At 41.1% G+C, this 14,700-nt stretch overlaps 1 protein-coding gene across 1 annotated transcript; it reads right to left on the bottom strand.

Annotated features, from left to right (window-relative positions):
- Positions 1-2,058: 2,058 nt before the first annotated feature.
- On the bottom strand, positions 2,059-10,621 carry FGF4 (fibroblast growth factor 4). Its single transcript, XM_069968134.1, has 3 exons — positions 10,324-10,621; positions 8,087-8,190; positions 2,059-2,422 (listed from the first exon to the last, which is right to left on the bottom strand). Exons 1-3 carry the CDS (start codon positions 10,619-10,621, stop codon positions 2,246-2,248), a joined length of 579 nt encoding a protein of 192 aa, XP_069824235.1. The 3' UTR covers positions 2,059-2,245.
- Between the last annotated feature and the right edge of the window lie 4,079 nt (positions 10,622-14,700).

The raw sequence follows: 14,700 nt of genomic DNA, 5'->3' as shown, positions 1-14,700 counted from the left end.
GTGTTGTGCACAGCACATACATCACCATATTGAAGAACACCTGTATAAAACTACAGACAAATCACAGAGCATTGTAAACTGCTTTATCTTGAAGGGTTAATACCGTAGTTGCATTGCTAAGAAACAGTACCGACCTGCAAAGATTGGCTTTATCCACCATTGCAGCATGACAATTGTAACATATACCCGACCCAGTTTATATAGAGAGTAATATTAGTACATTGGGATCTAATTTATCAACACACAATGTAGGTTCACACTTTTTTTTTTTTTTCCAAAAATTTTCAATGCAATAAATTTCTGCATCAAAAATAGCAGAATGATGCATCTAAAAATGTAAAAAAAAAATTATGTATGAAAAAAAAGCATGAAGCCGTGCATATAGGAAACATATTAGTAGATATCTACATAAAATAATAAAAAATAAAATAAAATCACCTGATTCTTTAAGCAGCAATGTCAGAAACTGGATGTTGGATGATCGAAGGGAAGAGTTAATAAGGAATGTATGTAAGAATTTGGCAATAAAAGTATCACATCGGTATATATCCTGTTATAGAGATCAGTGATATACAATATTTCAGTCCATAAACCAAACCGATCCTGGATTGAGGGATTTAAGAAAGTATTTTCGTCCCGGTATCGGTTTTATGAACGCTCCCCCTCCCCCCCCTGTCCCCAATGTCCCCAACGGGCTGTACATTTGCAAAGTATATAATGAAAAATATAAGGTTACTTGATGACCATATAGCGCAGACCGACAGCTGCCTGCAAATATTTTTACCATGATTATCCTTACTAAAAGTAAGTCGCAGGGTAAAGATAGCTGAAATGTGACAAGGCTGAAATAGACAGCCCTGGCCTCTACCTAGAGTACATTTGGCCACATATGGAAAAATTGAGGACCTGGGCACGGTTACAAGAGTTATAAGTCCTCCGGCAAGAGAGTGAGGTAGACGTTTAACATTTTGACGGGAATGAACATAAGAAATCAGCAGTGATCCTCCTTTTAGTCCTCCACAAACACCAGTGACATCATCAAACTTGAGACAGGTGACATCATCAGATCCATAACGTACAGGTAACGTCCAATCGGAAGCATTGTCTCCTTTCCCCACATTCTGAAGAAGTAGCTTTACGTCTTATTGTATTCTACATCCCTAGCGTAACTAAGGTGGGATATTGCCCGAGGTCTTGGTGAAGGAGCAAACATTCAAAATTTTTGCCCCAGTGGAGGAAAGCCTAGCTACGATTCATAGACGTAACCATATTCATGGACGACGTAACCATATCATTGATAGCCATTATACCTAAGCTATGGAAATTTTGGGCTTTTTTTTGCGGCCAAGATCTTTTGATTTGCGCCCCAGTATCCAAATTTTTTTTTTTTAAGAAGGACCGCAAGTTTTTACATCTATGAAGTTTTTGTAAGAATACGTCATCGATTAAGACTTCCGTCAAGTCCAATACATACAATAGCACCAAAAAAGTGAGAAATACGTTCCCTAAAAAGTTTACGGAGCAGATATATCGACAGGGTTGCTAAGTGCTAGCCAACAAAGGGGTTAAAAGACATGTGCTCCTTGGAGACACGGCTAAAGATTGACTGCTGGAGAAGTTCAGAGTTCAGCAGCGACAGATCTAAAAACAGATTTCATGGAGTCGTCCTCTTGCCCTGCACCTTCTATAAGACGTAAACTGACACGGCTCTCAGTTTAATAGTAACTGAGTCGGAGGAAACATTATTGGTAGCTTCAGCCTAACACTTGTTTCATCTTATCTGCTATAGCCAAGAGATACGTACACACACCGACCTTATGTGTACGGCTTGTAAACAGTAAAAAAAAAACCTGGAGTAGTGAATAGCAGCTCAACAATGGCACCAATACTGCCGCGACTCACAGTACATTGCATAGCAACACATTGTAGGCCCATTCAGCAGCTTATGAGTTAATAGACTATGTATTACCCTCCCCTCCCAACCCCCTTACCCCTCCAAACGAAAAAAAAAAAAAAAAAGGAATAAAATATTACAGTAAATACAAAAGTAGTCAGCTATAAATTAAATCTTCCTGGACCTTATATACAGACTTTAAATTATTAAATTAAATATTTTACAACAGCTCTCACTTGAAAACTTTTTGAAAGTGCACATAGTTCTTTCCCCTTCTCCCCCGTAGCCCTTTCCCAAGGAGATCTTAAGTTCAGACGTTCCTTTCCAAGGACTTCTAAAGGTCGGATGCCGTCATATCCGAGGCAGGAAATGCGTCAGTGTCATTGTCGGAGAAACTCTGTTCCCCTTTTTTGTCCTCCCGTTTTTGCTTAGGGCTATGTACATTCCGGGGTACCGTCTTGATTCATAGGCGTTGTAGTTATTTGGAAGAAGTGTCTCCTTGAATTTGCATTCGTCGGTGAAATGTTTCTGGAAGGGGATAAGAGGAGGAATGGTTAGGTAAAATAATGGTACGGGCCAGACACTGCAGGTAAGTTGGGGTCAGCCCACCGGTCTTCAAACATCCATTATTGGTATTCACTAGGGATTGGTTGGACTTGAGCATGGTTGGGTCTGATCATTCAGCATTCAAATACCGGTGGCTGAAGAAGTGGGATGCAGCCCTAGGGAGCCTGAGAAAACATGGATACAGTTGTAGGTTGTATCCATGTTTTCCAACTTCTTCAGTCACTGGTATTCAAACGCAGAGCGTTGTATAGAGCACCGTGAATGTTTTTGAGTTGGTCAGGGGATGGATAGTTGAGTAACATGCCAGTCTCCAATTTTTAACTTCTCTGCCCTCAATATGTTCCCAGCATTCCCTTCTCTGCCCTCAATATGTTCCCAGCATACCCTTCTCTGCCCTCAATATGTTCCCAGCATACCCTTCTCTGCCCTCAATATGTTGCCAGCATACCCTTCTCTGCCCTCAATATGTTCCCAGCATACCCTTCTCTGCCCTCAATATGTTCCCAGCATACCCTTCTCTGCCCTCAATATGTTCCCAGCATACCCTTCTCTGCCCTCAGTATGTTCCCAGCATACCCTTCTCTGCCCTCAGTATGTTCCCAGCATACCCTTCTCTGCCCTCAATATGTTCCCAGCATACCCTTCTCTGCCCTCAGTATGTTCCCAGCATACCCTTCTCTGCCCTCAATATGTTCCCAGCATACCCTTCTCTGCCCTCAATATGTTCCCAGCATACCCTTCTCTGCCCTCAATATGTTCCCAGCATACCCTTCTCTGCCCTCAATATGTTCCCAGCATACCCTTCTCTGCCCTCAATATGTTCCCAGCATACCCTTCTCTGCCCTCAATATGTTGCCAGCATACCCTTCTCTGCCCTCAATATGTTGCCAGCATACCCTTCTCTGCCCTCAATATGTTGCCAGCATACCCTTCTCTGCCCTCAATATGTTCCCAGCATACCCTTCTCTGCCCTCAATATGTCGCCAGCATACCCTTCTCTGTCCTTAATATGTTCCCAGCATACCCTTCTCTGCCCTCAATATGTTCCCAGCATACCCTTCTCTGCCCTCAATATGTTCCCAGCATACCCTTCTCTGCTCCCAATTAGTTACCAGCATACCCTTCTCTGCCCTCAATATGTCGCCAGCATACCCTTCTCTGCCCTCAATTAGTTACCAGCATACCCTTCTCTGCCCTCAATATGTTACCAGCATACCCTTCTCTGCCCTCAATATGTTCCCAGCATACCCTTCTCTGCCCTCAATATGTTACCAGCATACCCTTCTCTGCCCTCAATATGTTCCCAGCATACCCTTCTCTGCCCTCAATATGTTCCCAGCATACCCTTCTCTGCCCTCAATATGTTCCCAGCATACCCTTCTCTGCCCTCAATATGTTCCCAGCATACCCTTCTCTGCCCTCAATATGTTCCCAGCATACCCTTCTCTGCCCTCAATATGTTCCCAGCATACCCTTCTCTGCCCTCAATATGTTCCCAGCATACCCTTCTCTGCCCTCAATATGTTACCAGCATACCTTTCTCTGTCCTTAATATGTTACCAGCATACCCTTCTCGGTCCTCAATATGTTACCAGCATAGACTTCTCTGTCCTCAATTAGTTACCAACATACCATTTTCTGCTCCCAATTAGTTCCCAGCATACCTTTTCTCAATATGTTCCCAGCATACCCTTCTCTACCCTTAATTCCCAGCATAACCTCCTGTGCCCTCAATATGTTCCCAGCATACCCTTCTCTGTCCTCAATATGTTACCAGCATAGCCTTCTCTGTCCTCAATATGTTACCAGCATAGCCTTCTGTTCCCCTAACATGTTCCCAGCATATCCTTCTGTTCCCTTAATATGTTCCCAGCATACCCTTCTCTGTCCTTAATATGTCACCAGCAAACCCTTCTCTGTCCTCAATATGTCACCAGCATACCCTTCTCTGTCCTCAATATGTTACCAGCAAACCCTTCTCTGTCCTCAATATGTCACCAGCATACCCTTCTCTGTCCTCAATATGTTCCCAGCATACCCTTCTCTGCCCTCAATATGTTCCCAGCATACCCTTCTCTGCCCTCAATATGTTATCAGCATACCCTTCTCTGTCCTCAATATGTTACCAGCATACCCTTCTCTGTCCTCAATATGTTACCAGCATACCCTTCTCTGCCCTCAATATGTTCCCAGCATACCCTTCTCTGTCCTCAATATGTTACCAGCATACCCTTCTCTGTCCTCAATATGTTACCAGCAAACCCTTCTCTGTCCTCAATATGTTACCAGCATAGCCTTCTCTGTCCTCAATATGTTACCAGCATACCCTTCTCTGTCCTCAATATGTTACCAGCATACCCTTCTCTGTCCTCAATTAGTTACAGCATACCCTTCTCTGCCCTCATTTGGTTCCCAGCATACCCTTCTCTGCTCCCAATTAGTTCCCAACATACCCTTGGTCTCAATATGTTTCCAGCATACCTCCCCTCTATCAGGTTGTTCCTAGCATACCTTCTAGCTATTCCCAGCATACCCTCCTCTATCCCAAGTTGCTCTCAGCATATTCTAATTTCCCACTACCTCTTCCCAGCATACCCTTCTCTACCCTCACGTTGTTCCTGACATACCCTTCTCTACCCTTACGTAGTGTTGGGCGGACCTGTCAAACTCTTCGGGTTTGTCAGTGTTCTCCTATTTCGGGATTTGAGTCTCCACGGCTGCAGAAATTGCAGCTCTATGGAGTCCTAGAAAACATGCATACAGCCATAGGGCCCTATTACACCAGCAGATTATCTGACAGATTTCTTTGAGTCAAAGCCAGGAATGGACTATAAACAGAGATCAGGTAACGAAGGAAAGACTGAGATTTGTCCTGTTTTCAAATCCATTCCTGGCTTTGGCTTAAAAAAATCTGTCAGATAATCTGTTGGTGTAATAGGGCCCATAGGCTATGTTCACACAACGTTTTTTCAGCTCCGTTTAAAATGACTTCCGTCATTTTAAGTCTAAAATAACGGACGTCCTTTAAATGTCTGGCCTCCCCTCCACTAACTTCTGAAGCCGCAGAGAATCAAATGTGTTCAAGTTCGGAGAACATTACAGAGCCCGAACAGTTTAACAGGTCCACTCAACTCCTCTATGCCCAATGTGCTCCCAGCACACATCAAGTTGTTACCAGCATGGAAATAGACGAGTTTAAAGGGGTTATCCAGTGCTACAAAAACATGGCCACTTTCTTTCAGAGGCAACATGACTCTTGTCTCCAGTTCAGGTGCGGTTAAGCTCCATTCACTTCAATAGAACTAAGCAGCAAAACCTGCACCCAAACTGGTGGGGCTGTCTCTTTAAGTTGGCCAAAGGCATGAGATACCGAAGACATAACTGTTGGGAAATCCCACAAATTTTGGCAGAATTTGCATTCAATCTAATCTTTATAGTGGTCCATAGAACAAACCCATGTCATTGGCCAAAGTGGGATTTAGTATCCCTAATCTCCCAGGGGGGGCATGCCTTATAAATCATAGTTAAAATTGTTGGCGTAGAAAAAAAATAAAAAAATAAAAAAAATATATATATAGATATATACATATATATATATATATATATAATTTTTCCACCAAAGTAAAAAAAATGGAATGGAAACCGACAATAACAGATTCGGGGTTATAAAGCCCTTATGGGGTCTGCATGGTCTATAAACAATTTGACATTTATACTGATAAGAACAGATGTATCGACTTCTTCTGTTTTAATCTATAACTACTACTTTCTTGTGGGGACGAACACTTATTGGACCATTTCAGCACGTAATGACTCCCTCAGTAGTTGTCCTAGACACGGCCAGCACCAGCTATTGTGCTAGAAGTTCAAAGCCATCATGTATTGTTTAAGGCTTGAAAGGAGTAAGTACTGTGGAACGGATCCTTTGAAATTAACTCATTCTATCTATCTATCTATCTATCTATCTATCTATCTATCTATCTATCATCTATCTATCTATCTCCTATCTATCTATCTATCTATCTATCTTCTATCTACCTATCTATCTATCTATCTATCTATCTATCTATCTATCATTCTATTATCTATCTATCTATCTATCTATCTATCTATCTATCTATCTATCTATCTATCTATCTATCCTATCTATCTATCTATCTATCTATCTACCTATCTATCTCCTATCTATCTATCTATCTATCTATCTATCTATCTATCTATCTATCATTCTATTATCTATCTATCTATCTATCTATCTATCTATCTATCTATCTATCTATTTATCTATCTATCTCCTATCTATCTATCTATCTATCTATCTATCTATCTATCTATCTATCTATCTCCTATCTATCTATCTATCTATCTATATCATGTCTGGTAGATCATGTCTGGTTAGGTTTGATTTGATATGAATTCCTTTGCTAACCTTCTACTCCGATATTTTTATTCTATTGTTATATATTCTATAAAATTTCAATATTTATTATTAATGAGGAGAATTTTAGCTTTTTAACTGTATTTTTTAAAAAATGTCATGAAATGGAAACTTTTTTGGGTGGACGATGAATGTAACCTATATACTATCAAAATCTGTTATTTTTTGTTTTTTACTTTTTTGCTTTTTAGTTATTGTTTTAAGGGCCCTGCATTTTTTTTCATTTTTTTTTTTTGAGCCAAAGCTTAGGACAGAGATGTAGACGTCTCTACGTAATATTCTATGTTCCTTTCGAATCTGTTTCTGGCTTTGGCTCAAAAATCTGCATAAAGTGGCCAAAAAAATTTTTCCCCAAGAAAAGCTGTTTTATGTCTCTATAGTCATTTATATTGTAGTTATTCAATTTTTTTTTTTTTAAATATTCCATTGTTAATTGATGGCCCAAAATAACAGATGCCTGTTTCATTGAATATTTTTAAAGCATTACTTGTCAATAGTTATCGATCATTATGTGTATATATATATATATATATATATATATATATATATATATATATATACTGTATATATACGCCCCATTTCCGGTAATTAATTGGTCTTACCGCCAAGCCTAATGGTGAAGTGTTCAGTGCTTGGCTTACCCAGCTATAATATACAATCAGATAGAGTCTAAGCGCTGAGACCACAAACTTATATACTGTTCCTGCACATGTCAATGTTACATATTCTATAGATCCATACTGTAGACTCCTATGATTCCTATGGAAGATGCACAATCTAATAAAGGTGACACGTTAGGCCTGCCGGTAGCTTGTAGCTATACAGGTTGCCAGCTATTTGGTAACACAACAGGTGACCAGGATGGTTTCCCCATAAAGGAAAGGCAATGTGGTCACCATTAGCCGTGGGCGTCTCTCCACTCTTCGTTGTGCCCCTGAGGAAATATCATTACAGCATGAATGGTTTTCAGGGATCTGATCCACGTCCACCAGAGGAGATTCATTAAATGACGGGGCTGACAATGCTAGGAATGGCATGTGCTTTCAAGTATGCAAGTGGTAGCTTGGAATAACTCCCCTTACGTATTAAATGTACCGCACAGTATTACTAACCCGTGTAACAGCGTGTTCTACCCCCAAGTCCTAATTGTAGCCTTATGTAAAGTTATATTGAAAGGAGGAACTTACTGATCCATATAGCTTTCCCTTTCCATTCATGGCAACAAATAGCCCACTTTTGACTCCATATAGGCTCACCACTCCGACTTCCACAGGGGAGATTTCCAGCAAACCTGAAATATAAAGGTTGTGTTTGTTATTATGGATCCATTGGTGGCAAAATAGGAAGCTTCATACCCCCCTTACCCCCCATTATACTATATATATATATATATATATATATATATATATATATATATATATATGCATTAAGTATAGAAGAAGACACCACAATACTGATGCTGAGCTAAGAACCGACTGGGTCTGTTTCACTTCGACTCAAAATCCTCCCATAAGCTTAAGGTCTACAGACATAATTTTGATCATGTACAATCATACTCTATGGAAAAATCTAGTATGTCTATGGAACTAAAATTATGAATTTTGACCATTGTGCTCCTTCCCTGTGTATAACCATGACCAGCGTCCATGTGTACAATACACACACACACACACACACACAATACAATTGTGGTTGAGAATTACCCTTTAAAGTACACTGTAATCTATCTGCCTTTTGTAATATATATGGTATCTCTCTCTCTCTCATTCCCACTGAGACCATTCATTCCAGGGACTATTTCTCCTCATTCTCTGGATCAGTGGGGGATCCCAACAGTCAGATTCCCACCACTTGTTATCCCCAATCCATAACACCTGGAGATAGGAATACCCCTTTAAATCAAAAACTTAGGAGCCCGGTATCCAACACCTTCAAACTTTTTCTGCCAGTTCCTAACTTTTTTGGTTTTTTTTCTGTCGTATCTATAGTATAGCACCATGTTAGCCATCACAATATATGTGATGTATTGTAGTCTTCTCGGGACTTTACCATTATTTACCATTATATTGCTTTCTATAAAAGTTGACTGGACTATATCTGACATCATATGACTACCTCTAATAGACCTGTACTATTCCAGTGAGTGATATTGCTGTGTGCACGCTTCCTTCTATATCATGGACCTTATCCTGACTAGATATGGATGACATCTACGTATGGATCCCATATGTGAGCTGATCATCCTCACTTGCTTATCACCCAAACTACCAGAAACCTTTCAGATTTTCACACATTGAGATTGTCCAGTAGCAAACAGAGGGCTTAACTGATCGGCATTTGTCATCATGCTGTGTTATCCCAAATCCTATTGTTTCTGCTGAGTATCGAATAGAGCTGGAGGGCAAGGGTTAAGTCACTACCAGATGCTTTTTTCTGCTGGATAGTCATTCGTTACAGTGTTTCATTGCATTTGCATTTTTGATGAATTATATATATATATATTTATATATATATATATATATATATATATATATATATATATCACAGTGAGAAAAATGTACAGTAACTATAACAGGTGCTTGATAACTTATGTCACTCAATATATTATATAACGCGACTTTCATAGAACCCGACAACTTCTCAACAATGGAAAAAGTTCCACAATAGTGCCCTAGTGTATTCTTCTATTAAAGTCTGTGATCACAGACTACGTATAGCTATGTATAGACTCCAACTGAAGTATATGGGGCCATAATAGAAGTAACTATATATAGAAGTTTTAAATATTACCTATACCATCAATATGTGAAGACCACCTTATTTCATCTCTACTATTTGTTATGAATACAGGTCGAAAGAAGAAATCATAGCATGCATCATCCCATACTGGAAGTATTTTCTCCTAGAGCGCCATATGGCGGCACACAGAAGATGTAAAAGTTTTCGTAATCTTGGTACGTGTCTGTATCAGTTTGGTTGACTTAAAAATCTTTGCCTTTAAGTGACGAATGTTACACCGACGTAATTCTGCCTGTCAGTCATGTACAGCACCTGACGTCTACTGAATTCTGGCTGTGACAGGGCAAGTGAGCGATTATGGCGGCTTCTTAAGCCTTTATTAGTTCCTCTTGGAAAAATCCAAATAAATGCAAGACCACCAGGACCCCCTTCCACAGCTTACTTCAAGTGAATGGACAAGATCACATTTAAGTGACACTAATCTTGCAGCCTAGACAAGCAGAACTCAATCCAGCCGCAGCATTAAGTGTCACTTCCCTGTCACTTAACTATAACTATTAACCAGAACCGGTGCCCGGCGAAATTTCACAAACAATTTAGGAAAAATCAGACGGAGAGAATTTAGTTTTTAACAACTCAAATTTCCAAATCTCCCAAAAAATTAGATAAGCGGTAAAATACTCACTGTATCGGTTTTCGTTGTGCATCCCGTTTATTCTGCCATCCGGTAACACTTGAATATGAAATCCAATGCCCACATTGCAGTAAAGCCGTCGCAGCCTCTTGATGCCCAGCAAATAGTCACTTTCCCGGTTTGTTTCTTTTCTCTCTCCGGGGATCCTGGACATTGACCTCGAAAATAGGGACTCCCAACGTCGGTCCAGCGTGTCGTTTCGCTGGGGGGACAGTAACGGCATACAGTGCACCATGCCCGAAACCAGCACCAAGAGCAAGATTGGCACAAGGGCCGATTGAACAGTCATCCTGATCAACGTTGGCACACGTGGTTTAAGGAGTCAATTGCTCTAAAAATACCTCAACTCCAGCTCCACTTATACTTAGATCAAAGAAACCAACTGCTTAGCTGAAAAGGAGGTGGGGTTTTCTTAGCTTGCATGGAGTCTTCAGTAAAAGGGGGTTGACTCAAGCAAAGTTTATTCGAACTTGATCTCAACTTGTCTTTAGCTGCTGGAGACTTGTCTGAAGTGTTGATCTTTTCCCACAGCTCAGCCATAGCACTTTAGCTCTGAGCACGATATTTATATCCACCTCTGCTCATCCCAGTACAAGCTGACAGACCAGTTACTGCACTGGGGAGAGAGAGAGAGGAGGAAGAGTCTGCGAGACATGGGGGGTCAGTGCACTCAGACAGGCAGGAAGACCTCACTCCATCTGAAGCTGGGCAGCTACTATACATTATAATGAGCGAGTGCATTCATGACCAGTGCATTCATTATAGATCAGTGAAAACTGGTGCTAGATTATCACGTATACTGGACAAGGGTATAACTATAGGGGGTGCGGAGATGGTGGTGCAAGATCATCACATGTACTGGACATGGGTATAACTATAGGGGGTGCAGAGATGGTGGTGCAAGATTATAATGTATACTTGACATGGGTATAACCATAGGGGGTGCGGAGATGGTGGTGCAAGATTATCACATATACTGGACATAGGTATAACTATAGGGTGCAGAAATGGTGGTGCAAGATTATCACGTATACTGGACATGGGTATAACTATAGAGGGTGCAGAGATGGTGTTGCAAGATTATAACGTATACTGGACATGGGTATAACCATAAGGAGTGCGGAGATGGTGGTGCAAGATTATCACGTATACTTAACATGGGTATAACCATAGGGGGTGCGGAGATGGTGGTGCAAGATTATCACGTAAGCTGGACATGGGTATAAACATAGGGGGTGCAGAAATGGTGGTGCAAGATTATCACGTAAGCTGGACATGGGTATAACTATAGGGGGTGTGGAGATGGTGTTGCAAGATTATAACGTATAATGGACATGGGTATAACCATAAGGAGTGCGGAGATGGTGGTGCAAGATTATAATGTATACTTGACATGGGTATAACCATAGGGGGTGCGGAGATGGTGGTGCAAGATTATCACGTAATCTGGACATGGGTATATATATAGGGGGTGCGGAGATGGTGGTGCAAGATTATCATGTATACTGGACATGGGTATAACTAGAGGGGTGCGGAGATGGTGGCACAAGATTATCACGTATACTGGACATGGGTATAACCATAGGGAGTGCGGAGATGGTGGTGCAAGATTATCATGTATACTGGACATGGGTATAACTATAGGGGGTGCAGAGATGGTGGCACAAGATTATCACATATACTGGACAAGGGTATGACTATAGGGGGTGCGGAGATGATGGTGCAAGATTATCACATATACTGGACATGGGTATAACTATAGGGGGTGCGGAGATGGTGACGCAAGATTATCATGTATACTGGACATGGGTATAACAATAGGGGGTGCGGAGATGGTGGTGCAAGATTATCACGTATACTGGACATAGGTATAACTATAGGGGGTGCGGAGATGGTGGTGCAAGATTAGCACGTATACTGGACATGGGTATAACTATAGGGGGTGCGGAGATGGTGGTGCAAGATTATCATGTATACTGGACATGGGTATAACAATAGGGGGTGCGGAGATGGTGGTGCAAGATTAGCACGTATACTGGACATGGGTATAACTATAGGGGGTGCGGAGATGGTGGTGCAAGATTATCACGTATACTGGACATGGGTATAACTATAGGGGGTGCAGAGATGGCGGTTGTACCCATGTACCCTTAGACAAATATTATAGATGCATGTTAGTTGGGGGACCCTGATTGGGTGAACCCTGTTATAGTCCCAATTTTAGATTATCATATGGTCATAGAAAAAAATAGAAATCTCACTTTAAGGGTCCATTCACACTGAGCAAAAGAGGCGGAATTTCAAGTGAAGCCTGCGCTGCGGACGCCAGTTGAAATTCCGCCTGTCTCATCGATTCAAAGAGATTTCTTATGCTCCTCTGCTCTCCGCCCAAACAATTGGCGTGTCTGACTAGACTGCAGGTCACGTTGATCGGTGCTCAATCACTGAGACTATTACACCAGGGCTTCCATCAGCCACACATCTCCTATAAGGCTAGGTTCACTCTACGTTTTTGCTTTACGTTTAAACGTATGTGTATATGTCAAAAAGACTGCTGTTTTATGGCATACTGCAGGATCCGTTTTCCATTGACTTACATTATAAAAAAAAAATTAAAATTTGAATTTTTTAACGTACACAAAGACGTGGTTGGCTATTATTTTCTGTATGTTAAAATTTACATACATCAGCTAATCGCTGGCCTTATTACTCACAGTTATATCTGCTTCTTTTGCCTACAAAAAAGGTTTACGCCCCATTGACTTATAGGAAGTATATGTTAGGCAAGAATAGCCATGAAACATATATAACCTAACATGAACACGAACAGAGAAATTTCCCTATTGATTCCCCATTGCCGGACTTTCAGGTCCTCTGGCTTATTAGATGTTGGAATAAGGGAATTGCACTGTATATATATACACATAGTGGATTGTCAGGGGAGTATACACTTGGATTGTTTCAAGCCTTCTAATCTACAATAAAATCTATTGCTGGGCTGTTTATGGCTGTGTGCATTTCATTCAGGGCAGACACAATCCACAAGTGTTTGTTTTAAAGCCTTCCTGATACTAGAAGGAGCTGCTTGCCTTAAGCAAGATGGAAGAATCTGGAGGTGTGAAAACCTGGAGCCTTCCCCAAAGCTGCAGATTTCCTTCACTCCTTATAGGAGTAGTGATGGAGACGGCTATTGACAGGGTATATAACCCTATTATAGAGTTATATGGACCCATAGACTGCTATGGACCCATACTGTAACTCCATGTGTAACTACTGCCCAGTGCAGCACCTCACTTATAACATAAATTTATTATATTTCGAGGAATTCATCATGGCTGCAGACCGGGCAAGTAGTCGCAAATATCTGTGGGTGGCATGGCGTGAAAGAACGTTTACACTGCCATTTATTAGCACTTTAAGTAGCAACCCAGATGACAGATAAGGCTCTGTTCACACTATCATCAGACTTATGGAAGCAGAATGCAATGCTATGGTTACAGTCAGGCGAACAACGAGATGGAACCTGACAGACCCCATTATAAGTCATTGAGGGTTTGTTGTATTGTCCATCGTTTGTGGTAATTTAAGATATTTGCTTTAATGTTGAGCAAGCTCGACTCGAGTAAAGAACCCCATTGAAATCAATGGGAGACTCAAGGTGTCCCCTGCTAATGAGCTTCAAAACAGTTTAAATATTTGCGCTACTGTACTGACACGTTGTCAGTACAGTAGCACGAATATTTAAAAAGCACTCAACTGAGCATGCCTACTCACTAATCGGCATATGATACTGGCACACTTGTCACTCCGTGCACCAGTATTAATCTCCCCCAACCCCATTTTACAGGACCGGTTACCCATGGCAACCAATCAGAGCTCAGCTTTTAATAATCAAACTGTGTTTCAAAAGTGAAAGCTGCTCTATGAATGGTTGCTATGGGCAACAGTAAGTAGCTTTATGATTGGTTGCTATGGGCAACACAGCTTAATATGCTTGAGTACGATACCTGAAAGTAACCAAAACCATAGCAACCAATCATAGAGCTGCTTTCGCTTTTCAACTGTTCTTTAAGGGCAAGTTCACTTGGCTTATAATACGGAAATCATGTTAATGTAAGACGATAAACTGCACATGTCACTTCTTTTCTATGCAGTTACCACTCTAAGGCCCCCATTGAACTCAATGGGAGCATAAAGGGTGGAAACATTTCCCTCAGCTTGGGGATAGCCACGCCACAGCATTGTACATGGGTACGGGTTTTGCCGATGCCCTAAGAAATAAAAGCTGCGCTGTGATTGGTTGCTATGGGCAACCTCCTGAAGTCCACGATACGTCCTAGCGATACGTTTCAATGCCCATATACTTTC

Source organism: Dendropsophus ebraccatus, chromosome 4 (assembly GCF_027789765.1).
Source record: "Dendropsophus ebraccatus isolate aDenEbr1 chromosome 4, aDenEbr1.pat, whole genome shotgun sequence".
In the NCBI taxonomy this organism is placed as follows: domain Eukaryota; kingdom Metazoa; phylum Chordata; class Amphibia; order Anura; family Hylidae; genus Dendropsophus; species Dendropsophus ebraccatus.
Note: the sequence above shows the minus strand (reverse complement) of the source record. Positions and strands in the feature narration are given on the sequence as shown.

Excerpts from the sequence above, each read along its gene's own strand:
- FGF4 (XM_069968134.1), bottom strand. The coding sequence starts at position 10,621 with ATGACTGTTCAATCGGCCCTTGTGCCAATCTTGCTCTTGGTGCTGGTT. Across the intron at positions 8,191-10,323 it reads GCACAACGAAAACCGATACA|GTTTGCTGGAAATCTCCCCT; the intron begins GTGAGTATTTTA and ends TTTATATTTCAG. Across the intron at positions 2,423-8,086 it reads AGGGAAAGCTATATGGATCA|AAACATTTCACCGACGAATG; the intron begins GTAAGTTCCTCC and ends ATCCCCTTCCAG.